Source organism: Syngnathus leptorhynchus, chromosome 21 (assembly GCF_054491065.1).
Source record: "Syngnathus leptorhynchus isolate UIUO chromosome 21, UIUO_Slep, whole genome shotgun sequence".
In the NCBI taxonomy this organism is placed as follows: Eukaryota; Metazoa; Chordata; class Actinopteri; order Syngnathiformes; family Syngnathidae; genus Syngnathus; species Syngnathus leptorhynchus.
This window is the reverse complement of record NC_141215.1, coordinates 1,492,208-1,517,555: the sequence shown is the minus strand read 5'-3', so window position 1 is coordinate 1,517,555 and position 25,348 is coordinate 1,492,208. Positions and strand designations below refer to the sequence as shown.

The following is a 25,348-nucleotide window of genomic DNA, read 5'->3' as shown; positions in this document are numbered from 1 at the left end:
GCTAACTGCTATTGCTATCATGGTTCACAGTCCAACTCTATGAACACTTTCCGAAACATGCTGTCTGAGAAGTGTAGTATAACTCTACCTCTAACTCAGATTAATGTCCACAGATGAATCCATCCAGGCAGGTTAATATTTGTTTTTTTAAATTTCATCACTCACTACTTTTGGGGGGAAGAGTTTGTGAAGGTAATGTAACCACAGTCATTTACGTTGACTATTAGAGCCTTTAATTTTGTAGTGGTCGTTGGATCCATCAATAAACATGTCAATCCCACACATCTCGGCTCCAAACCCTCGGAAAAGACCGGCACCACATTGCTCCTGAGGGCTCATTGACGTGTTGAATCTGAAATTTGATGATCTCATAATCCACGTGTCCTAATTTTATTTCTAAGATCCTCCACTCAGGTCCAGTATCATCTTGGGCATGAGAAAAAATGTGTCTCTTTATATTACTACCTACGAAGTCTGACCAAGTAGGAGAACCGTGACACAAAGTTGGATGTGGCGGCGGGACGTTTGTGGTGCAGACGCTGGAATAAACTGGGAATAATCCAAAAGAAACAAACTGATTGACTGCTGAGCGCTGAGAAATCCAGATGTACACCATCAGGCCTAATGAGTAAAAAATACTACAGCGGCAACAGAACTGAACGTGGAATACCGGCAGAATACTGTTTTCACACACAAAAGTCTAACATGTGAAAAAGTGAACTCACTTGTGATGAAACTCGATTTACAGCCTTGTGGCGAGGCGCCGTCGACGACCAGTCCACATCCGTGTCGCAGCTTTAAATGGATCGGCGTACGGTGTCATTACTTTGATTGCAGTACACTAGAGGAGACAACAGAGCCGTCGAGACTGAATGCTATTGCACGTCTTTGTCACTTGCAAACTTAGAACAGCAGGAACAAGAACGCTTGGGAGCAAATGCTCATTTTAGCGTAGCTATACCTGACAGTCTTGTTGATTGAAGAGTCATGAGGTCGTGTCCAATCAGAAAGAGCCACTAAATAATCTGAATGATTCTTTTGAGTAGTGGAATTGCTATAAAACATAATTCCTGCTTGTATTTGTCAACATCCATCATGCAGCATGAACATCCTGTTCCAGAACAACACAACTGTGTCCAATCAAGATAAGACCCAGATTCCAATCCCGAGACAAATGCACTCTCGTGGGTGTGGACACTATAAAACCATCGAGTTTAGCGAACAAACCATTAGAAATATGTCATCACATCACATCCTGCGGCAATATCCTGTTCCAGAACAACCAGCCTACCACTGTGTTCAATAAAGATGAGCCCCAAAGACCAATCTAGAGACAAATTAGTTGACTTGGCTGTAAATGCAACAAAACTGCATGCCTTTGTCACACAGGTCAACACTGAAGCAATCAAAAAAAATGAAGAATTTGTAAGCTATTTGTACTGGAAGGAGATCCTGTTCCAGAGCAACCAGCATGACTGCAAGATTAGTTCCAGAGACCAATCCAGCCTATGTAGAAGACATTATGACACTGCATGGCTTTGTCTCACAGTCATTACTTGCACAAAAAACAAGACCACCACAAAATCAAGTTTGGCTTGACAGTGAAGCTCGTTTTTTGTGAAAATGTGTTCTGCCGGGGACACCCTGTTCCAGAATGGGTTCTGACCACAAGACTAAAGAAATAAAGAAAAACTAGACATTGACTGATCAATGCGGTCAGTGAAGGGGGACCGTTTGTCAGTTTCCGTCTGTCTCGTCCTGTCTAGTCAGAATCAAGAAGTTTCTTGTGTAGTGAGCGGAATAACCAGCATCATTGTGTTCAGTCAGGATGAGCCCCGGAGACCAATTGGGCCTGCCAAAGGGTGTGGATGATGATGGACTCAACCATCTGCACGCCAAATCCCTGATTTCTGCAATGGACAAGTCCAGACGGGAGCTTCCAGTAAAAGCAGCGGGAAAACGTTATAAGTTGTTTCATCAGGCGGAGTGCTGATGTCGGCTGATTTGTTCCTGCTCTGGGTACGGATACCAAACCCTTGAATACCGCCCAACCCCCTAACCCACCACCCCCCCGACCCACCACCACCATCCCCACCAACTCTACTGGCAACATTTTCCATGTTGTTGTCGAACGTTTCAAGATGTTTGGTAGGAAATTTCCATCAGATCCACAGCTACTTTTTGCCAAACATGGCCAAGATTTTTCCAAGAAGAATCAATGGAGCGGACGCTGCTGGTCTGCTTGCAATAAGCACACGCATGCATGCATGCACGCATGCCTGTGCGCACACACACACACACACACACACACACACACACACGCACACACACGCTCGCAAAACACACACACTCACAAAACACATACATATTCACACACATTTTATAGTCCAGATCAAATAAACTGAGGTCTCGACAACATTCCTGACGACTGGGAAACGGTCGTCGTTGTGGTTCTACGCTTCAGGGAGAAAGACAACACAAGGGATCCGGAATCAAAATGACATGAATGGATATTCTATTAAAATGAATAATATTAATAATAATAAAATCTGAAAAAAGACAAGTATATTATCCTAAAAATATTGAATAATAACATGGGACCTTGTAAAAGAATGGTTTATTAAATGTTATTGTATTTTTTATTTGTCATGGTATTTTTCTACTTGTTGATTTTATTAGTACAGGTAGAACTGTTTGATTTAAATCAAAATTCGGTGGTGTCAGTTGAAGAAATAATGTGAAAAAATAAACAAGATATGAATTAAATATCAAATATAATCACATGGGGATGGGTTAAATGCAGAGGACAAATTTCACCACACCCAGATGTATGTGTGACGATGATCATTGGGACTTTAACTTGGGACTTTAACTTTAAAATATATTTAAATTAGGCGGTTACTAAGTTTTATTGAAAATAATAAATATATTGATCCAAAATGACAAGACAGTAAAAATGAATGGACAATATTTAGAAATACATATCAATGCAAAAAACTTTTTAAAAAATGGATTGTTTCTTTTTATTTTCAACACAGAATTTAAACAACTCTCATATTAGAGCTAAATATAAGACCGAAGTACAAAACATTATTTATGAAAAAATACCTAAATATTCTGGAGATACACTTCATTCATATAATAATAATAATAATAATAATAATAATAATAATAACAACAACAGGAACACCTTATTCATATAATAATAATAATAATAATAATAATAAGTTATTAATGCATAAACCGTATTGCCCCTCAAAGTGCATGTGATTAAAACTTTACTCGAGCCTTTTTGAGTGACATACACGATCCTTGAAGGCAAATTAAAAGAAAGAAAAAAATCACTGACTGGCTCTGAATGTGTCCTGTCATGTTATTGTCCAGATTCCACGAATGCAACGTCTGAACACGCACAAGTTATGCATACAAAAATAATTATTGAACATACCAAAAGAAAACCAAGAAAGTCATGTCTAATTCCGCCGTGGGTGTCGTTTGGTGTAATTTCAAGGCAGGACATGCTAAACTAACAAACCTTTTGACACCACGATTATAATCAATCTCAATTAAATGTAATTTAAAAACACACAAAAGTAATCTTGAATGCCTAAACACGCAGACAGCACATATTATATCAACTCAGTATGCCCTGCCCCTTGGAAAATGTGAGTGGCAACGCTTTGCAGAAATCTGATTTGATGCAGATGCGATACACTGTCATTGCCTTCACATTGTCGATTTTCTTCCACATTATGAGAACTGTTTGCTTTGGGACTGAGAAAGCTATATTGTCTCGAACAAGATGTTCGCTTTTGCTATTAAAAGCTTTTGAATCGGTTGAGTTAGGGCAATGTTATAACAAGACGTTTGTTGAGGTCGTACGTGGTTTTACTCTCTCTGAGATTCATTTTGTTGGGAAGACATTTACCGAGAAGATGGAGGGGAAAAATGTCCATATGACTTTCAAAGCATTTTATTTTCATTTCAAATCTTGGCGCATGAAATACAAAAAGAATTCTGGGAGAGAGTTGCGCTTAGTTGGCAAAACCTCTTGGCCATTCAACTTGCTAGTGAGCCAATCAAAAGTGAAGTCCGTCACGATGGAAACATAGGAAAGCCCGGCCAATCAGAAAGATATGTGGGACCCATTACAGGTCCTTGGTAGCCATAAAACACTTGTTGCAAATGCAGATTTGTGGCAGACGATTCTGGAAAAGAGAAAGGAATGATGGATGGGATAAAAATGAGCTCGCACACAGTGATTTTGTTCAGTGTACTTTGGCATATTAAAAAATATGTATGGAGACATCCATCCATCTATCCATCCATCCATCCATCCATCCATCCATCCATCCATCCATCCATCCATCCATCCATCCATCCATCCATCCATCCATCCATTTCATCCGCTTATCCAGGGTCGGGTCGCGGGGGCAGCAGCTTTAGGTGGGACTCCCAGACTTCCCCTTCCCCAGCCACTTCACCCAGCTCATCCCGGGGGATCCCAAGGCATTCCCAGGCCATGTGAGAGATAGTCTCTCCAGTGTGTCCTGGGTCGTCCACGGGGTCTCCTACCGGTGGGACATGCCCGGAACACCTCCCCAGGGAGGCGTCCAGGAGGCATCCTGGTGAGATGCCCGAGCCATCTCATCTGGCTCCTCTCAACGTGGAGGAGCAGCGGCTCTACTCCGAGTCTCTCCCGGATGACCGAGCTTCTCACCTTATCTCTAAGGGAGAGCCCGGACACCCTGCGGAGGGAACTCATTTTAGCCGCCTGTATCCGGGATCTTGTTCTATACTCATTAAATATTAATCAAACACTCACATTAAATTAATGACTTATTCAATTGTAATCATAATTCATTTTAATAATTACGTAATCATAATTAATGATATGAATGATTTAATTAAGAAAGTGAAATATTTAAAAATATTAAATAGACATCATTGTGATGCTATATACTTGTTTCTCTGCATTCATTAAAGTGTATTTAAAAAAACAGTTTCCAAAATATTATATTGTTAAAGTAATGCATATTATTGCATTAATATTTTAGTTTTATTTTTGTTATGTTTTTAAATCAATAAAATACATGTTTATTTTATTCATAAATGTTATTATATAAACATTCCATGATAAAGAAACAAAAATCGATAACTACTAGGTTACCAAATATAGTATATTAAATTAGTATTGTTTATGTCATTAGAAATAAACGCAAACAATAATGTAATCTAAGAAATTATCTTAAATGAAATTGAATTCCTTAATTAAAAAAAACATTCATTCCTATTTTGGTGTAAGCATATAGAAGCTAGTTGTCTTTGGCACCTAGTTTAATCACTTCATGTGGTTGTGGTCACATATAGTAGACACATGTAAAGTAATTTGTGAGGCCTCTAATTCAAAATAAAACGTTTTTGAAGAAAAGCCACTGTTGTGACGTGGAGTTTATCCAATCACTTTACCACCACACGTCATTATTTCAATGCTTCCCTCTGGAAAGGATCGATGCATCTATCAAATCAACACGGATCTCGTTCACTGAAATAGCTACAAAATGGATTTCCAAAGGCTCCATTTTACCTGCCTTATTTCTAAACACAAAGTGCCGACTTCATTACGTATACTTGTTCCATCCACTCTGAATCGCCACCTTTCTTCTAATCAAGAGCTTGAACCCGCTTCCCAGTTGGAAAAAAATGCGTCGTTATAGTATTAAAATGGCACTGCAACGCTCGTAATATTAGCTTGTTTGGCCTGCGATTTGATTCTTCTATTATTCCGCTGAAGCTCTTTGGTGTATTAACTTGTAAATCCAGCAAATCACAATTAATTGAGTCGTCGGGCAAGCTGGCAGGCTGGCAGGCAGCTGTGTTTGCCAACATTAACATATTCCGGCTCTTGTGCCACGACGGAAATGTTCCTGAGGCCTGTTACCCAGGAGACGGCACAGACTTGGAAGCTAGAGTCCCCCACAGTGAGTGTAAACTGAAGCACAATGGAAACAAATACAAAATCTGATGAGAATATCTTGGTGAAGCAGCATATGGCTCAGCATCTATTTGCTCCAATTGAATGAAGTCAGCCAACTTCGAAACAAGCAACAGATAGCAAAACAAAAAACCACATAACTTACGAAAGCCCACTAGCTTAATGCTAACACTCAATGTCAAATGTCATTGGCTGGCTAACGAAACTAGCATTGTTGTGGAAAATAACACAAGACAGACACTATAAGAGTACTCACAGGAATGACTTTTTTTTTAATATATATTACTGCATCATACCGAGTCACTTAAATGTGAAATTCTTCTGTCATTTATGATTTTGTTATACTACCCCATAGTGGCCAATGAAGCATGAAGCTCGCCAGAAGAAGCATATCTACAGTTTTCTGTCATGACATTTTAAATAGAATCAGTAGTTCTACTTTTAACTCAAGTCAAGTATCTGTACGTCTACTCAAGTGCAGAGTAACAACTTTTTCTACCTTGTCTTAGTCAGAAATTCAAATGGGAGTAAAATGGCTTTAAATGAGCCACTAATTGCAGTGAATGGACGTTACTTTGCCCTAATGAGAGACCAGTGGGAGAGTGTTTGTGTGTGTTCTCACGCATGCGTGCGTGTGTTACGAAAGACATTGAAGCAAACTTCCTCCGGTGAAGCATCATTATCACATGAATACGCGTCAACGGCCAGATTCGTTTGCTCGGCCCACAGAGGTCATTTCCCACAGGGCCCCGTGCAAGTGTGTACACCCATGCATGTGTGTGTGTGTGTGTGTGTTTGACTGATCTGTTTATTCCATTAGCCAAGATACAGCCGGTCAGAAAATGGGGACAACTTTGTTCCCGCTCCTGCAAAAGAACTTAAGTCTGGGATTTACTTGCACACCCCCAACTCTAATTCTTGAAATATTTCCGCTAGTATGAATATAAAAAAAAATAGGCGGAGATCTGGCCTGTGGAGGAATAATGGTGGAAACAGTGACCAAAGTAAACAATTTAATTTTCAAACCGGCGGTTTATTGTCAATTCAGGTGCGATCCGCAATGTATTGAAGAGAAAATGCGTGAGTCAACACATCAATATGGCTTATGTGCTCGAATACAAGACAAAATCCGCTGTGATTTGTGGAAAAATTGAGCTTCTGGTGACCTTTCTCCTCAATCGAAAAACATTTCTGAGCAGATAAGCTCTCATAGCCTCCATTTCTTATTTCTTTCTAGCCTAAAATGGCCGCTTCAAAGCAAATTGGTAGGCTTACTGAGACTTTTTTGAGACGGGTCGAATATCATGTTATGTGAAATTTGCTTCCAAGGTTGAAATCCAAACTCTGGTCAAACTCTGACCTTATGAAGCAGACGTACTTTTATGGTGAGTCACAAAACTTTGACGCCACGCTCCACCCGCACTCGATGACAAAATCTGGAATGATTCAGAATTTTGTGACGCATGTCCATTTGATATAAGGTGGTTCAAATTTTGTAGCAATGGAACAAAAGAGGAATTTGTTTTAGCAGAAATCCCGGAAATGATTAAATTGATTGATTCTAACCCAAATGACAGACTTACTGTATTTTTGTGGGCGTGGCATTCTTCAGAATTTTGTGTTGGTCAAATGTCCACCAAATTTCAGGTTGCTCAGTGAAGCTGATTAGGAGATGAATTTAAAAATATAGTAATCCCTCGTTTATCGGTTCCAAAAAACACCCGCGATAAGAGAAATCCGCCAAGTACGGTCACCAACAAGTCAAGTCAAGTTTATTTGTATAGCCCTAAATCACAAGCAGTCTCAAAGGGCTTCACATAGACAAACAATTGACAATTATTCTCAAAGCATCCCCTGATCTTGAACTCCCAAAAGGGCAAGGAAAAACAAAAACAAAAAAACTACCAGGGGAAAAATGAGAAACCTTGAGAAGGGACCACAGATGGAAGGAACCCCCTTTCAGGATCACCAGGCTGCAATGGATGCAAAGAGGGGACATAAAATACATAATATGGAAATCAAAAAGTGGATGTCCAGGCCAAAGCAAGAAGTACAAGGCAGGCTACCGAGTTAGCGGAAAGATGCTAATTCGCGATCGCGCTAACACGCGAAAACGGACTTCTAAAGGAATGTAAACGAACATTTGGAGCAATACTACATTGTCCTAAAGGTTAGACACGTTTACTCAATTTAGAAGTTTTATTTTGACTTTTAAATGTTTTTTTTTTTATTTGGAACAAAAACCCGCGATGTAGTGAAGCCGCGATAAACGAAACGGGAAGTAGCGAGGGATCACTGTATTCTCAAGGGTACCCCTGAGTCAAAATGGCAACTGCAATCCAAAATGGAAGCCTTCCTTTGTCTTTTCAGGCCTTGGCTCTCTAGATTTTTTGTGGGGTGTTTACCAAAAGTCATGTCGCTAAGTGAAACTCGCTTTGTGGGTTAAATTTATCGTGAATTTGGCGAAAGCCTGGTTATGTCCTACATGTGGAAACAATCTCCCGTATACTTTATAGTCAGGGCAGTATGGCCAACAAAAGCACTCTAAACATATTAGACAGAAGAAAAAATAACAACGACAAAAAGCATTCCCTCATCATTGTCTGATCCACCTTCCGTTATGTGCCACGGATTGACAGATAAAAACAAAACCTTCCTTACTTGATATTATTATTTCTCAAACAATCTTGTTCCAATACTTCATTTCCTTCCACCAGTGGGCTCAAACTGAACTTTAAAGCTAAAAATTCAGCCCCAGGCGACGAACTGGGCTTTGATTCAGTTATTGTCTCGTGTCAAATGAACAAAGATGGATCCTTTCAACACATTTGGGACTACGATGTGTGTGTGGTCTGCCCTTTGCCTTGTGTCTGTGTGTCTGTGTGCACGCGTGTATATCTGATGCTGTTAAGCCTTGGAATCCACTTTTGAAGACTCCCAGAAATGACAAAAAGATCCTAAAATAGTCGCTGTAGCCAAAATGGGAGACTTCTTGTGTGTTTTCGCTTATGACTTATCGAGACCTTTTTATGATCAGTACAGTAATTTCACATTACTATGTGTTACTGGCTTTAAGGGCTGAATAAAAAAAAAGACTAGTATGTGCTGCTGAGCTGAAGTGGCTGTTTAAAAGACTTCTTGCGCCATTTCAAGCATTGCTACTTGTGGATTTTTTTTGTGGGTCTACTCATGATAGACACAGCTGCCAAATTTCAAATTATGTGAAACTGGCTTCGGGGGCTAAATTTTGAGTTCTAGAAGATGGTACCAACCCTGTTGAAAAAAAACCCCCACTAGCATAGTTTTGTTGGTTTTTTGTTCTAGTCTTGTGGGTGTCACTTGCAAAACTAGCAAAAAACAAGTCGCTCTTTGAACTAAGCCACAGCTACCCAGTAGGTCCAGCATGTTGGGGTCTTGACAGGATCTGGTGACACGAGTCTTACTGGTCTCACCAGCAACCAGGTTGGTGGTCTTGCTGTGGCTCAGGTTGCCTAGTAACCAAAACGTCTTTTTAAATCTCGGCTGCTTTTGTTGTTCTTTTGCTGGTAGTCTTGTTAGTGACACCAACAAAACTAGTATTTGATGAATCAAGTCATTGGAGATGGAGAACAGGACATCTCCTTCTTGATTTCTGTGGATCGTAACCCTGATGATGGTTGTTCTAAATAAGTTGTATAATGGGAATAAATTAGGCAGGAGTGTGTTAATGAGAATGAAGCAAAGGAGTTTTTCAAGTCCTCCCTATCATTACCAGATGTTTCAGTGGCTGCCAGCTGAATCACTGCTCAACTCTCCCTTTCTTCCCCTCCTTCCTCTCCTTCGTCTTCCCTTTCCAGCTGTTTTCACTGCCCGGCCTCCACCAATTGTTTCGGGTCTTTGCCCTCCCCTCTTCTTGCTTTCTCCTCTCTCTCTCTCTCTCCGTGTCTCTCTCCCCTCCCCTTGTTGTGACAGAGCACACCTGCTTGATCTCCACTGTCGAGCGCTCCCGAGTCCAATTACCCCAAAGGCCCGAGCAGCCGCTTTTTCGCTGTCTCATCCCCCCCCACCCCCGAAAAAACAAACTCGCCTGGATTTTTTTTTTTTTTGGGGAGTTCCAGCCTCTGCTCTTTGCCTTCTGCTTCTCCCGGTAACAGGTTGGTTGTGGCATCCTTTTTACTTTTTAAGGAGAATGATGGGGATCGTATGACGGGTGGGGGGGAAAAGTGTTGAAAAGTAATCGGGAAGTTTTATTGGATTATGTTATTTTATGTCGAGTTTTCGTCTATGTCTTTGCAAGCTTTTCTGAATCCCACTTGAAATTCCACTCAGGCACGCTTTTGACGGGTAAAGGGGGTGTGGTAGGTGCCTGTTGATGCTGGCCCCTCACTCTCCCCCCTTTTGGCCTATTATTCCATCCAATTCATCCTTTCTCATAGCCAAGTGGACTGTTTTGACACTTGGCCGATTGATTGTTTAGATGGAGCCCGTGTGGAACCTCCTGCATTCCTGGGTGGCGACGACTTGAAAATCCAATTTTTCTGTGTTTACACAGAAAGAACTGGACTCCGGGGGAAGGGCGCCTGTTGTCATTAGTGTTGGAAAAATGTTTGGATTTGCTGCATAAATGAGGAAAAGCATTTCTCACTGATGATTCACTCCATTAATATTAATAATGGCTTGTTTTTCCACCAGCAAACCTTTTATCTGTCCAAAAAAAAAAAAAAAAAATGCTCCTCCAACCCACTGCTTCTCTGTAGAAGCCAAATTGCTCCAGGGCCAGTTTAAAGGCTTTGATGAGAAAAAATAAATAAATTGTACCTGCCATTAATTCTGTAATTGTACAGCTTCCATCCTCTATCATTGCGAGGGCTCAGCGAACTCATTACATCTTCTTTGCCAGCAGCAAAAGAACTAATAGGACTCAGCTGCAATGGAGGAAAAAAAAAAAACAGACAAAAGTGATGAAAATCTGGGCTTGGAAGACAATCAGCATGGAGCCAAACAGATGTTTAACATTAAAAGCAGACGAGTGAATGGAAGGTTTTTTTGCAGACGAGATCTTGCGCTCTTCTTTTCCATCTGGAATCCAAAAGTTAAAGAACAATGTGAGTGGCACATGTCTTTCTGCTTAGGAGGATCAAAGAGAGAAGAGGAACATACCAAAAGCGACGGGTGGATGGAATTGGGTGGGGGCAGAAACCTGGTCGAAAAAAAATCCTAATAATGGTTCGATCTATTGTCCTATAAGCGGAGTCTTGTTTCACCATTCTTGAGTGTTTGCACATGTTCTCTCTTGTCAAATCCCCCCGATAAGTCAGAAATCCGTCGTCGAGAACATTTCCAGAAACTTTCATCACAACCATGTGGGAGGAGAATGAGGAGGCTTGGGGCTTGAAAGTGGGGGATAAAAGGGACAGAATGGCAGGGACAGCAGGGACAGAATGGCCTCCTTCAGTCTAGTCAAAAGTCGAATGTAAACTGGGAAAATGACACAAAAGTGAATGAAGGGGAAAATCACGTGAGCCAGCTCTGCTTCCTGTCTGGGATTCATTAGGAGTGCTGGGGCCACATTTTCTGCCATGAAGGGGGGATGGGACTGACTTGAAGGACGCCTCAGTTTGTTGGTCACGTTAAAATATCAATTATGTAGAACATATAGATAATTTCCAATATAGATGCCAAATTCAGAAATATCACCACTCCAGGTACCTGAACATCGGTATTGATCGATACCAGTTGAAATTCACTTTGATTTCACCAATTGATGGTGTGTTGACCTTATTTATTCAAAAGAATATTGGCATTTACTTCTTATGGTAACCATACCAAATCATGCAGTATCCTTAAGATAACGAATGGCTTGGTTTTATCACCCCTTAATCGTCTTTTATGTACTCAGGATTGAATCAATATAATTGTTTTAATACCTCAGAAGCACCCTGAAGACAAAAGTCGACATTGAGTATCAAGACAATCAATATTGGTACCAGTATCGCCGATACTGGCTCTGTATGTACTTTGTGTTGGATATATATCAAATAATGTAGTATAATGTTTTTTAAGCGAGAAAAAAAATATTTCACGATGCTTTTAAACTGGTTGTTGGATTTTTTTTTTTTTTTAGTTACATATAGGTTTGAGGGGCAGTGCCAGTTTTTTAAGGGGGTGCATAACACAGTATGGTTTGGGCTTAGCTAATAGCGAACCACTTGAAAGATTAGGTGGACATTTTAGAACTTGTGATGACTCAAACAAAAAGCATGTTTAAAAAAAAGCTAAATCCTCCCAATGGTAAGTCCCTGCAGTACCTGCCACACACACACACACACACACACACACACACACACACACACACACACACACACACACACACACACACACACACACACACACACACACACACACACACACACACACACACACACATAAAGCCACAGCTGGGATATGTCCTATTTGGGATAGACCCTATTTAAAAAGGAATGCCGTGAAAAATGATCAGCAATCATCTCTGTGAAAATATCCTTGCTCACTGGCTGAGAGACAAAACATAAACAGTTTTTTTTTTAAAGCAGGGGAGAAAACAACATTTTTCTTTGAGGTCCCGATAAGAAGTGTTTGGGGTGGAGGCATGTTGCGGCACGTTTTGAGACGTGTCCTGCTATCAGCGGATTCTCCACAAGACTGAGCAGTCGCGGACCTAGCAGGTCGTTTCATGTTGTTCTAGCTCATTCAAGGCAAGAAAGGGGACACATTATACAGTGCAAATGGAAAATGCAGCATTCAAGGTCTGCTGAGTATCATGGTAGCATTTAACGTAAAGATGGAGTGACGCTAAAAAATAATGATAAGCCACATGCTGCTTCACAAAGTGTAACATTGCGATATTATGACTCCTGACAGCCTGTTTTGATACATTTGAAGCCATCCTGACAGAGATGGCGTACCCCTCTCTATTTTTTTGCAGGATTACTTGTAGGAAAAAAAACCCACCATGGAAATGTGTGTCCGCAGTTACACTTTGTAATCCGGTGCACCACCATCACACAGTACAATTTGGAACACATAAAGGCGGCGGACCTAAAAAATGGGATTCCCAGACTGTAATCCTTGGGGGTGGGTGCACACATTCTAGGTGGGTGCATCAGATGAAAAATACAATTTTTAGTAAATTCATCTCTGTTTTGTTTCCATAATCAAACATGATAAGTTTTACGAGGTGGTGCGCCTTCTCTGTTATTATATTAGATGGCGCCAGATATTTATCAGCATAACCACAAACAATCGTTTAAAACCTCTATATGATTGGGAGTGTTAAGTACTCGCTTCAAAATCGTGACCGAATTGGTGCACCCCCCACCCTCATTTTTTAAGAAATGTTTATGGGGTGGGGGGTATCAAATTATAACACCTGCAGCATGTGGAGTTACGAAGCCATTAACTCAATAAAGGCCTCATGTCTAGCCACACAAACCTAAATAAACTGAGCTACTGCCAATGATGATAGTTTTTGGGAGAATCAGGGGTGCGGAGGTGCACGTTCAAATATTATCATTTCATAAAAGCAAAACAAGTACAATTGAAACAAACTAAACAATGTTTTATATGAATAAAATTGTTAAGCAACCCTTTTCACGCTGTTAGATTTTCTTGGGAGGGGATGCACCATTTCTGTTTTTGAACTTGGTTGCCCCATCCCACACGCACAAAAAAAGCATGATTTGAAAAAGCTAGTTGAACTTGAGATCAATGAAAATGTAAAGAGCACATTTTGACCAACATTCTGACAATTGACGCACCCCACACTCCTCTGCTGAAAAAGACTCCATGTTTTATCAAATCAAATAGAAACATCAAACAAAATAGCTCTGTGAATTTTTGGGGGAGATGGTGCGTGGCCTAAAAAGATCAACGAACCAAGTGTCAGATCCTGCAGCACTCTTGTTTTACAGTCGGGATTAGCTGCAATGGAAAACTGGTTGTCTGGCAGAAGGGTGACGAAAACTATACGGGGACAAAATGGTGGACGGGTGTGCGCGGACGTCACGGGTCAGAAGCGATAGACACGGTTGACTAATTAACGGTGAAAGCTGTTATTCCACGTGCATCGGCAGAAATCCTCGGGGTCGTTGCGTGCTGCCAGATGTGCGTCCAATCCCAACAATGAACATTTCCAATGAAGTACCTCACCCTAAACAAACAACCTAAAGGCATTTGTAGAGAACTTGGCCCACCATGTGTGCAGACAAGATGTCTTTCGTTTTTCTGCTGAATATGTGCTTCTTTTGAGATAAGACCACTTGACATGGCCAAGATGACTCAGCCTGTGAGGAAAGTGGAACAACATGTACTCTGGATCTCTTGAAGCACAAACAAGTAGCCTTTGTTTCAACTAACATTAGAAAACAAGCAAAGCAATTTAAACCGATGTGGCTTTTTCTTTAAAAATATTACTAATCTAATGCTGGTCCTTTACAGTTTCATGGAAGTGGTTGGAGACCGGGATTGCGGCATTTTTTGCTGGACGAAGGTTATCATTATGGCTCGGGTCAAACGGTCATCCCTGCGGCCCCACGTAACCTGGTCTCGAATTGACAAAATTCACACTTTCACCCGCCGTAAAGATGCCGTCGGATTATACGAGCGCATAAACAGTCAATCGGTGGCAAACGCGTCGGTTTCTGCGTCCCGCTTTCGATTTCCAAACAGTTGCGCCAAATCATTTGTTAGCCGCATGTGGCTCATGTGTGCCCTTTCATTAGGGAGCTTACAGAGGCTACAAAGCATGGAAGGAAGACTGGCAGGGTCACTGCGTTGCGAAAGGTCAGCGAGTGTGTGTTGGGGTTGGAAACAGGAAAATTGTAAAAAAATGGCAGCAATTGAGTTCACATTTTTATGACCTCATCAGTTGTATTATTGTATGAATTGTTACAATTTTAGATAAGCCAATTATGACATAACTATGCATTATTGATTGTTGGTGAAAATCGAAGTATTGCACAAAATATACCAGAAAGTCTTACTATATGTAACATTTTTAATTATGAAAGTATTACAATTCATCATGTCATTTTTTACTGCAATATGATTCATTATGTCATATTCATAAATCATGTTATAATCCCCCTGGGGTCATATTCATCACATCAAAGCTATATAAGATCACCAAAAATGTCTTAATGCTGCACATCACATCATATTGACTGGAAAGCATTTAACAAACTTTGCTTATGCATGTATTGGAATTTTTTATCACTTACCGGGTTCACATGTATTCTGCTTTGAATGAAACCGAATGCCTAAACAGAATGAAAAAGCTCCATATAAATACCTCAATGGACATCACAACTACTGTGCTGAATAAATGAATCAACTTCTTATGACTCATATATGTCATGTTTACTGAATCGAATCATTCGACACACTGTCCTTGAATCGGTTCGCACCCCACATCTTGAAAACCGTATTTAATTGTCTTGTATAAAAATGAATAGAATGAATGACATCACAAATAAACAGTAGACAAAGAATCTTCAGTCGAAATCATTTCCATCACAATGACAAAAAGTCTTCATGACACATCTTGTCTGCTCCTCGAGTGACAAGCAGGTCGTGTATGTCCTATGACAGCCAAGCTTTTAACCCGCTATGGCCTTCAAACAGTACCTGTCACCTTTAACCTTCAACATCACCATCATCACCTCCCTTCACCTTTTATATTTACTGGACAACTACAGTATAATCCAATTTCATTTCCAAGGTGAAGAAATCCATTGACATTTGTCCCTTTTTCTGCAGGTTCCACTCCACGAGCAGCACCATGAGGTCAGCCTGTCTCTCCCTACTCTTGGTCACCGCCTGTTGGGCGCTTCCCTTCCGCCAATCTGGCTTCCTAGACTTCATGATGGAGGATGAACCCGGCTCCGGTTTGACCGAGCCGTTCACAGAGGTGGAAGAAACCCAGATGACACTATCAGGACCAAAGTGCCCATTCCGCTGCCAGTGCCACCTGCGTGTGATCCAGTGTTCCGACCTCGGTAAGACCACTAGGTTGGGTAAAATTTCCTGGTGTTGGGGTTATTGATCCATCCACCCGACACCGCAAGGGATTTTCAGTTCTGAAACAGCAGCATTTCACAGTCTAAATCCGATGAGAGGAAATTGCGTTATTGATAGTCCTGGAAATAGATGAACAATCCAATGTTAATGAAGTCTAAATGTTCTACTAAGAGACCACTTAAAGACCACATTCACATTCCACAGTCACAACAGTTTACCCCAACGTTATCTTCCATGTTTGTTGAAGCTGACGTACAGCATATACAAGAAAAAGCGCTCCTTCCGCTTTCAGGGTAAAGCGAAGAGTCATGGAAAAACTTGGGTGGGTGATTGTAAAACACCAAGTGCAGAACAACTATCTTTACCGAGATGTTCTGATAATGGGCAAACAGCGTTCCATTGTATCAGTACTCCCTGGAGACAAAACTCCATGGCTGGATTCTTTAAAGTCACGCAGGCGACCGACATACTCAACATAAACATTACATATGAAGTCCACGGTAGCAGTACCCAGTTGGGTTCAAATGACACTTAGCAAGGGTTAGGAAAACACTGTGGTTGTCGTCGTGGCGATGGGAATAACAAGAAGTGGAGAGCCACCAGGAGGTTTCGTCCGTGTACGTTGATTAGAAACATGTGACTGTTAAAAGTGGTACACCAAACACGAGAATGACAGGTGACTTTAATTATGACCAAATTAGTGGAATGACGCAAGTGGTTTTCCTTGGGGGCGGTCACTCGAGTTAAAGGTCTTTATGTTGTCTCGTACATGCTGTGGAAAGATTTTCACTCTACATTCAACCCATCCCTGTGAAACATTTTCTGATTGACAAATTCCAAATCTTGTCACTATCTTGACAAGGAAATTACTCAATTTGCAAACTATACATTCTTATTTTTTCATTCTCTTTGTGTGTTTTTTTTTTTTTGTTTTTTGTTTTTTACAAGTCTTTAGGACGGAATGCGAGTACTGAGCCGCCTCTAACGCAAAGGTGTTAAATCCAGGTCCAGAAACCCTGCCAGTTTAGCTTTAGCCACTAGTACTTCTAATCAACGGGCAGGTAAACAGGCTAACACACAGGAGCTCGCATGCTTTCTGGTAGGTAAACAAACTAACTCCCAGGAGCTAGTTTGCCTCCCACCTGGGTTGGTTAGAAGCACCTGTGGCAAAAACTAAACTTTGACAGGGTTTCAACTTTCTTGACCTGGATTTAATTGTTTAATGTCAAACAATCCAGAGCCATTATTTGCTGAGTGCACATTTTGTACCCGACTAAATAGTCATCAATCAGAAACTGCACATTGTCGTGATCCACTGTCACAGACTTGGTGAGGAAATCTGCGTATTGGAAGTGATTCAAACATGGCTTCGCTATCAAGTGTGATTCATGGTGATGGAAAACTATGGGGGCGAGTCTTACGGTACTTCTCTTATCCATTTCCTGGACGTCAATCGCCTACTGATTTGTCATACTCGACACAATAATTGGCCGCTAGATTTCAAGTGTTGCGTAAAGTTTACTATATCCAGTTGGGCCACACCTTTTCTTTTACGACAATATATTTTTTAAGTTTAATGTGAAATAAATCAGTTTGGGCTGAGGAGCTCAAACCTCAAACCAGACCTGGAAAACATTAACAGTTTATTCACCCCTCAAATGTAAATGAACCCGTTGCGTGTTGCCACAGATGGCAAAACGCTGTAACCGCCAGATGCCTCCCTTTCAAAACATCTCTCGTCTTGAGCGCAGGTGTCGGTTTCGCGAGGCGTCCGCTGTGACACTAAAACTTGAGATTGGCATGCAGGTATGTCGCTCAGGAAATTTGTTTTCCAGTTCCATTTCCTGCCATGTGTGCCTCGGAGAACATTGAATGTTATTTGGTCACTTGGGACTGAGCCTTTTGGACCTTATGTGGACTCGAAACATTGATCTAAAAAGTGATTGGGGGGGTGTAGGAATTTTGAATCCTGGTGAGCATCCAAATGCAGTAATATTTTGAGTTATTTTACTTGATGTGTCCGGATTTTTTTTTTTTTCCAGGTCTAAAGGAGGTTCCCAAGGACATCCCAGACGACACCACCCTTCTCGACCTGCAGAATAACAAAATCACTGAGATTAAGGAGAATGACTTCAAGAACCTCAAAGGGCTACACGTAAGGGAGCTTGGATCTGTGTTTCGGTTTCCATACGCCTACCGACTAACGAATTCCCCAGTTCCAATGAAAGTGGTGAATCCTCTAATACTACCACTCCCTCAGCCGCCAGGTGCACAGAAACAATTCACGTGCCAATTTCTGAGATCTGGTTTTCCTGTCTGAATGTGCCACATTCCTCACATCGTCTGTTGTCTGTTTACACGAGCGTGGAACAGCAGAAGACAACCCCCCCCCCCTCCCTCCTTTGTGCTGACGACTGATAAGCTCCCTGTATGTCATGGAAATGTTTACAGTGACCTTGGAGGAATACGATATTTTTGAGAAACTTAATAAGAAAATGTCAGAATTCTGGAAAGACTTTAACTTGCTTATTTTGTGTTTACAAGACCAAACATTGAGTCGGATGGTGCAGGGCGGTACCTGCCTTGGAAAATATTTTTTTTATGATGTGTGAACACATGGTTATAGGCTTGGCAAAACATTGTGGTCTGGCTTGATTCATGTCCTCTGGTTATGTCATCGCTCCAAATTACAATGCAGAAGTATTGTGCTGATTGGAAACAGAGCACTCGTTGAAGTTTCCAATTTTCTTCCATTCGCAGGCGTTGATCTTGGTGAACAATAAGATCAGCAGCATCCACGCCAAGGCCCTCAACCCACTGACTAAACTGCAGCGCCTCTACCTGTCCAAGAATAATCTGAAGGAGATACCAGCTAACATGCCCAAGAGTCTGCAGGAGCTACGCATCCATGAGAATGAAATCACCAAGATCAAGAAGGCCTCCTTTCAGGGAATGTCCCAGGTCATCGTCATGGGTAAATGAAATTCAGCAAACGTCCGTTGTGTATTCCACAGAGAATATATCTTGTCTGCGTACTTCTCATGATTAAATTCTCATCTCAGAGCTGGGATCCAACCCGCTGAAGAGCCCAGGGATCGAGTCCGGTGCTTTCGCTGATCTCAAGAGAGTCTCCTATATTCGCATTGCGGACACTGAGATTACGGAGATGCCCAAAGGTACTCTGTTGATTTAACACGATTTTTTTTCAGCTTCAGCAATTATGTCTCCACGGTGTTGTTGTTTTTTCCGCAAAGGTTTGCCGAGCTCACTCTCGGAACTTCACCTGGATGGAAACAAAATTTCCAAGCTCACCGCTGAGAGTTTGAAGGGACTCAAGCAGCTGGCCAAGTATTAAAACATTTTTGTTTCTCTCGTTTAAACATCAATCCGGTCTGCCAGAATGGATGGACTTTCTTTTTAGTTTATAGTCTATATTTGGGCCTCACTTCCTTCAAGATTGACACTTTTGTTACAATAGATTTGGATTTCTCATCCTTTTCAAATCTCTTCATCTCCTTGGATACAATTTGGCAAAGCAAACGATAGTTGTGGGATTGTCGAAATGACTGGTTCGGACATAAAATAGCCTGTGGAAAATTGGGAAAGAACAAAGAGAGCTTTGATTCAGCACCAGTAGAATGTGTTTCACTTTCCATTTTGTCATACTTAAATTGGAATGGGACAACGACAGGTGCAAGAAGACTGTTTCCATATTCTAATCTCACTGGCTACTACTTCTGTACGATAGTAATACAATAAGATAAGTGCTGATGTCACTTGTTCCCAACAGGCTGGGTCTGAGCCATAATGAGATCAGCTTGGTGGAGAACGGCACCTTTGTGAACGTCCCCCACCTGCAGGAGCTCCATCTCGACAACAACGCCCTGACCGCTGTGCCCCCCGGCCTGCCCGACCACAAATACATCAAGGTTAGACTCGTGATTAGTATGATTGGGTTCCAGCTAATTAGCAACTACACATGGCTTGTTTGTTCTGATCAAAGCTGCACCGCAAACCATCGTCACACGGATTCAGTTAGGACCGTTAACGTTTTTTCAAATGTGTTGTTTCTCTTTTAAAAGTTTCATGTTCTGAAAAGACAATCATAGCATGTTTCACCCCATTTGCGCAAGAATTTGCGAGACCCCAAAAGGCTGGCTCTCGTGAGAAACTGTTTCTTTGTGGGATTCATTGGAAATGAGTCGGAATATTTCGCAACCATCCACTTTGTGAGATTGCTCATTATATTTTACTATTGTTATATAATTGTGCGGGTCTCAATACCTCTGTGAGTTTTAATTGAGTTATGTGCTCATACAGCAAGATTTCGGAGTTGTCAGGATTTGGCAAAAACAACTTGACTGATCACCATGAAACTTGGTCAGCATTTTCTTTTTCAGGGAATCCAAATTTGGATTGCTTGGCCTCAGTTTTCTTGACTATCCTGGCAGTTTACATGTATAACCGGTACCTGGTTTCCAGTGTAGCATTCTGATCAGATTAACTAGAGTGATTATTATAGACTGGAAACAATGGTTGTACACTGTAATTAATTAACTCGAGTGCTGTCACTATCGAATATTTCTAGAATAGATTATGCCATCGACTACTGCATTGATTAATCGGATGTTTTTTATTTTGCTCCAGTGTATTACAAAACAAATTTCCCATTTACTATTGTTTATTAGGTATTGTTTATCAATAAAAGCAACTAAATAATCATTAAACATACCAAAGAAAATAAATTATCTTGTACGCAGCAAACTAATTCAGTTACTGGTGCGGTTATTGTTTAGAGAAGTAAAAGCAGACATTTAGAAATGTCATGTTTTAACTAAAACAAAAAGTTTTTTTCCATGAATGACTACAAAAGTGAATAAATAATTACTGTTCGAGGATATGGACAATTCTAAATGATTACTCAATGATTAAAATAGTTGATTGATATGCTAATCGATTATTTGACAATTAATTATTAAATTTGAAAGCCCTAATTCACTCCCTTCGCGCAGGTGGTCTACCTCCATGCCAACAAGATAGGTGCGGTGGGAGTAGAGGATTTCTGCCCTCCCGGCTTCAATACAAAGAAGGCCATGTACTCGGGCATCAGCCTCTTCAGCAATCCTGTTCCCTACTGGGAAGTGCAGCCCATCACCTTCCGTTGTGTCTTTGACCGCTCCGCCATCCAGCTGGGCAACTACAGGAAGAAGTAGAGAGGGCTCTGTCCCCAACACTCGCTATTCTTCACCACCACAACTACCACAGAGGAAGTGTGCATTTGTAAATGAGCGTATGAAAGTGTGTGTGTGTCATCACTCTGACCCAACTCCCTCCTGATGGTGATCATGGACCTCAAGCACATTTTTTGTTCTATTACATTGTTGTTTTTATTTTACCGTTAATCAGCTCAGCTTCAGTTGGCAGTAAAAATGGTTTGCAGAAAACACACACTGCAGAGCTGCATTATATTCTCACACACATACTGTAGCATAGTCACGTGCATCCTACGGGACAGTTATTAATTTTTTTTTTGTAGACGAGGCCTGTGGAACAGGCGGCAAAGCCGAGTAAGTTTTCAGTCATTTCTGTGTTGAAGAAAGCGTGACTTCCATCACTTCCTTACGCTCAAAACTCGTCTCTCCTTTTATGTTTTTGCTGTCCAGTGAGAAATAAGATTCCTTTTCGAAATTTAGAATAAACCATATATGTTTTAAATGTCATGCCCAAAAATTTATATGCATGCTTTTATTCTGGATTCACCTCCTAATTTGCTTTCCCCTACTTTGTTTGTTTCAAGAAGAGGGTGCACCGCAACACCCCTAAGTTGGTGTGGAAATGTATGTATAGACACTGTATATAAATACTGTATAAAACCTCTCATGGCATACAAAAGGCACAAGCACTTATCATAGCTTAAGCTTTTAATTAATATATCAGCAACATCTCCAGAGCAGGGAGCTCCCGCTAAAGGTGTCCTGAAAGAATAAAAATACTCATGGAAAACCTTTGCGATGGTTGTAATGACACAAACTGTGCATTGTCATCAAACACTTCCTGGGAAACAAAGCCAAGAGGTAAGTTGGTCGTAGAAAAGGACTCCAGAATGATACCACATCCTGGTCCACTAGCGAGCAGGAAACGCCACCTTTGCAGCGCCTAACTTTACGTGACCACTTTTATGGTCCGAGACAAAAAAATATTGACACAAGGAGCACATTCGGCCTCTGTGATATAGAGCTCTCGAGAGACTGTGGGAATATTTACGTTAATGAAATGGAGCGGGACGCAGTGGGTGAGACAAAGCGTTTAGCTTCAAATAAGCCCTTTGCGGTTGAAAACCGACATCGATCTTCTGCCGCAACATCTGTGAAAACAGTAGCCCTGAAAAACGGGCTGCTGGGATCAAACGTACCTTTTTCCAGGACTTCAACTTGAGGACCAAGCCTGGAATGGTGGCTCCATCTAGAGATGGTAGAAAACCAAGAAGTGCTTTCTGATGGTGACGATGACAAGGTGAAAGGGTTGCCAGGGGGGGGAGCGGAGTCCATTTCAGATATTTACATTGTCGTTATGTTGGTTTCCATGTCAAAGCGTGGAATCAAACCAGCTCGAGATGGTTTACAAGAAACCAAACCAGAAATGACAGTCCACATAGTGAATCTCAGCCACCAGATGGCATTTGTCACTATTGACTCCTTTGGCCTTTTTGTTGATACCAAACAAATATTCACATTGTGTGACGCACGTTTTCTGTATCATTAAAAAAATAAGTAACGAGTATTGACAATTTTATGTAAAACTCAATGAAGCCTGACAGAAACCACAGAAGATAATGGGGATGGTGAATATTTTGGTGTGGACTAGATTTTATCATGCATCAGTCTGTTGCCCCCATGTGGAAGTTAGGAACATTGCTGCTATTCTCTGACTCGCACACAAATGCCTACACAAAAACACACACTCAATTTGTCTGTCGTCAAATCCTGTAAGCCTAATTGCCTCCGCAAGGCTCATTACCCATAATTCAGCATGTGGCTCTAAAGTCACTTTCATTCACGTGTCATGCAGACTAAAGGCGGGTGAGGGGTGGTAATCATTTTTCCATTTGTTTTGGTCACACGCTCAATCGCAATCCTCGCAGACAGTTTCAAACGTAATCTGAACTCCAGCAGATGCGTCACTGATTCATGGCGTTTGATTGTTAAAATCTTTCATCTGACACCAAATCCCATTAGAATGATCTAAACCAACCCCTCTTATCACTAGTGGAGGTTCTCTTCTGGGCTTGTGCAGCACATGTGGCCCCACGAGGGCTTTGCAGTGACCACATGGCCGCACGGCAGGGACAGAAGGTGGCGTCTGGCTGCTTGTCTGAGAGTTTATTAGAGGACTCAGTGTATCAGTGCCAAGGCGTCCCAGAATATCCGTGTTTGCTAATGCTGCGTGTGCTTGGCTCTGTGAACAGCTCCATCAGAGCATGTCCGTCCCATTGGAGCGTTTCTGTGCACTTATTCACTCAGTGAGCATGCCGGTTAGGTCTGGGAAGCATTCTTTGCCCAGTGTTACAACAATAAAACAAATTTGCATAAAATGAATCTTATTATTGCTAGGTCTAACGCACACACAGAAATGAAATAATCAGATTGGCCCGAATATAAGACGACCCCAATTATAAGACGACCCCCCTTCTTTTTCAAGACTCAAGTTTGAAAAACGACTTTGAACACCCCAAATTTAATTTTTACACAGAAAATAATTACATCTGAAACAAATGATTATACTAATATATTTGAGAGAAAAAGCATGTTATTTTGCCTCATTCAAATTGTGCAAAAACTGTCTATCACATCTTAATACCTGAACATTTAAATATGCAAACCAAAGTTGAATCACATTGGTAAATGAATGGCTTCTGGTTTTTGAAATGTAAATAAACCAATCTATTGTGATAAAACAACAAAATTGCAATAACTGCAATAACCATCAACGTGAAGTCCAACTGTAGTCTTGAAACAAATCTGAATCAGGAAAAACACAGGACACAGGAGGAAAGCCGTGGTTCAGTTTTGATTGCTTTACTGAATTATTGGCAAATGAAATACTCTCGGCAACACACCAAACATAAGTCATCAATCGAGACAACAAAATACATTTGTTGGCGATCGTTAGTCGCCGTGCCGCTGCGTAACGGCCACTCGTACGATGCGAGGCAAACTTAAAGGCCGCAGCTGTCAATCAAACGGCGTGCGCACGAAGCAAACAGCGATCGGACAAATGGCACAACAGTGCACAGTAGCAACAATGAAATGTATATACTCACTTTGTGTAAAAGACGCACACGATCACAGCAACATACTCAGTCGATACTAGCAACCTTTAACTTACCGCTGCGCACAAGTGAAAATGGGTGTAATGTCTAGACCCCGAATATACTATTTCAGTTTTATTTCAATGCAAAAAAAATCTCGTCTTATATTCGGGCCAATACGGTAATAATGGAGATGGATTTATGTGAATAGCTACACCATTTATTTTGTATTGCATTGGCTGTTAGCCTTTGGATATTTTCTGTGGTTAGCATTAACGTAACACTATTAGCTAAAAATGCAACCTTTTTACAGTCTATGAAGAAAGAACATTTGTTCATATGCCAAAGGTTTTCAAAAAGACTGAAAGTGTTTTTGACCATAAGGGACGAATCACATCAGCTGGTACCAAACACACGAAGTTTTTTTTGTATATTTCCAAGGAAAATCAGACAGTTTTCACCATAAAGTGTCTGCCCAGGATTGTTACTTCAGTTCGCAATCCATTCGCTTTTTTTCTCCACTTTGTCTGCCTTGGGCAAGGGTAGACTCCCAAGTTAAGTTAGTTGTTATGAAAAACTATATCTCAAACTAGAATGACAGTTGGTAGAACATAAACCTCATCCAAAGCAAAAGAATCCTAAAGTGAGCCAACCTGTACGATGCGAAGTCTGCTAAGTCAACCAAATGGTGGTGAAACCTAATCTCCCTGGTGGAGGTAATGCTTAGAACATGTGTGTAATCAAACACACTGGATTCTCCGTCTGGTGGAGCAACAGAGCAGAGTGCGACCAATCAAAAGCAGCCGCTGTGACATCCTGCCGTGTTTTGACAGGGTGATGAACGTCCTCCAACAAATGGGGGAGGCGTTTGGCTCATCTTCCCTCCTGTGCCCCAAAATTTTCCTCCAAGAAGGTAAAGCCCCCCAGATTCCGTTCTCAATAGAGAGGGTCTAGTCGGACAATTGTTGGCCTTCCAAATCTAAATGTGCTGAGAGGAAAGAATGCAGTGT

The 25,348-nt window shown here is 41.2% G+C and overlaps 1 protein-coding gene across 1 annotated transcript; it reads left to right on the top strand.

The window, feature by feature from the left end:
- Positions 1 to 9,963: 9,963 nt before the first annotated feature.
- dcn (decorin) lies at positions 9,964 to 22,033 on the top strand. The gene is made up of 8 exons (XM_085902433.1): positions 9,964 to 10,128; positions 15,770 to 16,008; positions 18,073 to 18,185; positions 18,791 to 19,004; positions 19,093 to 19,206; positions 19,285 to 19,378; positions 19,821 to 19,959; positions 21,043 to 22,033. Exons 2-8 carry the CDS (start codon positions 15,792 to 15,794, stop codon positions 21,241 to 21,243), a joined length of 1,092 nt encoding a protein of 363 aa, XP_085758559.1. The 5' UTR covers positions 9,964 to 10,128; positions 15,770 to 15,791; the 3' UTR covers positions 21,244 to 22,033.
- The last annotated feature ends 3,315 nt before the right edge of the window (positions 22,034 to 25,348 follow it).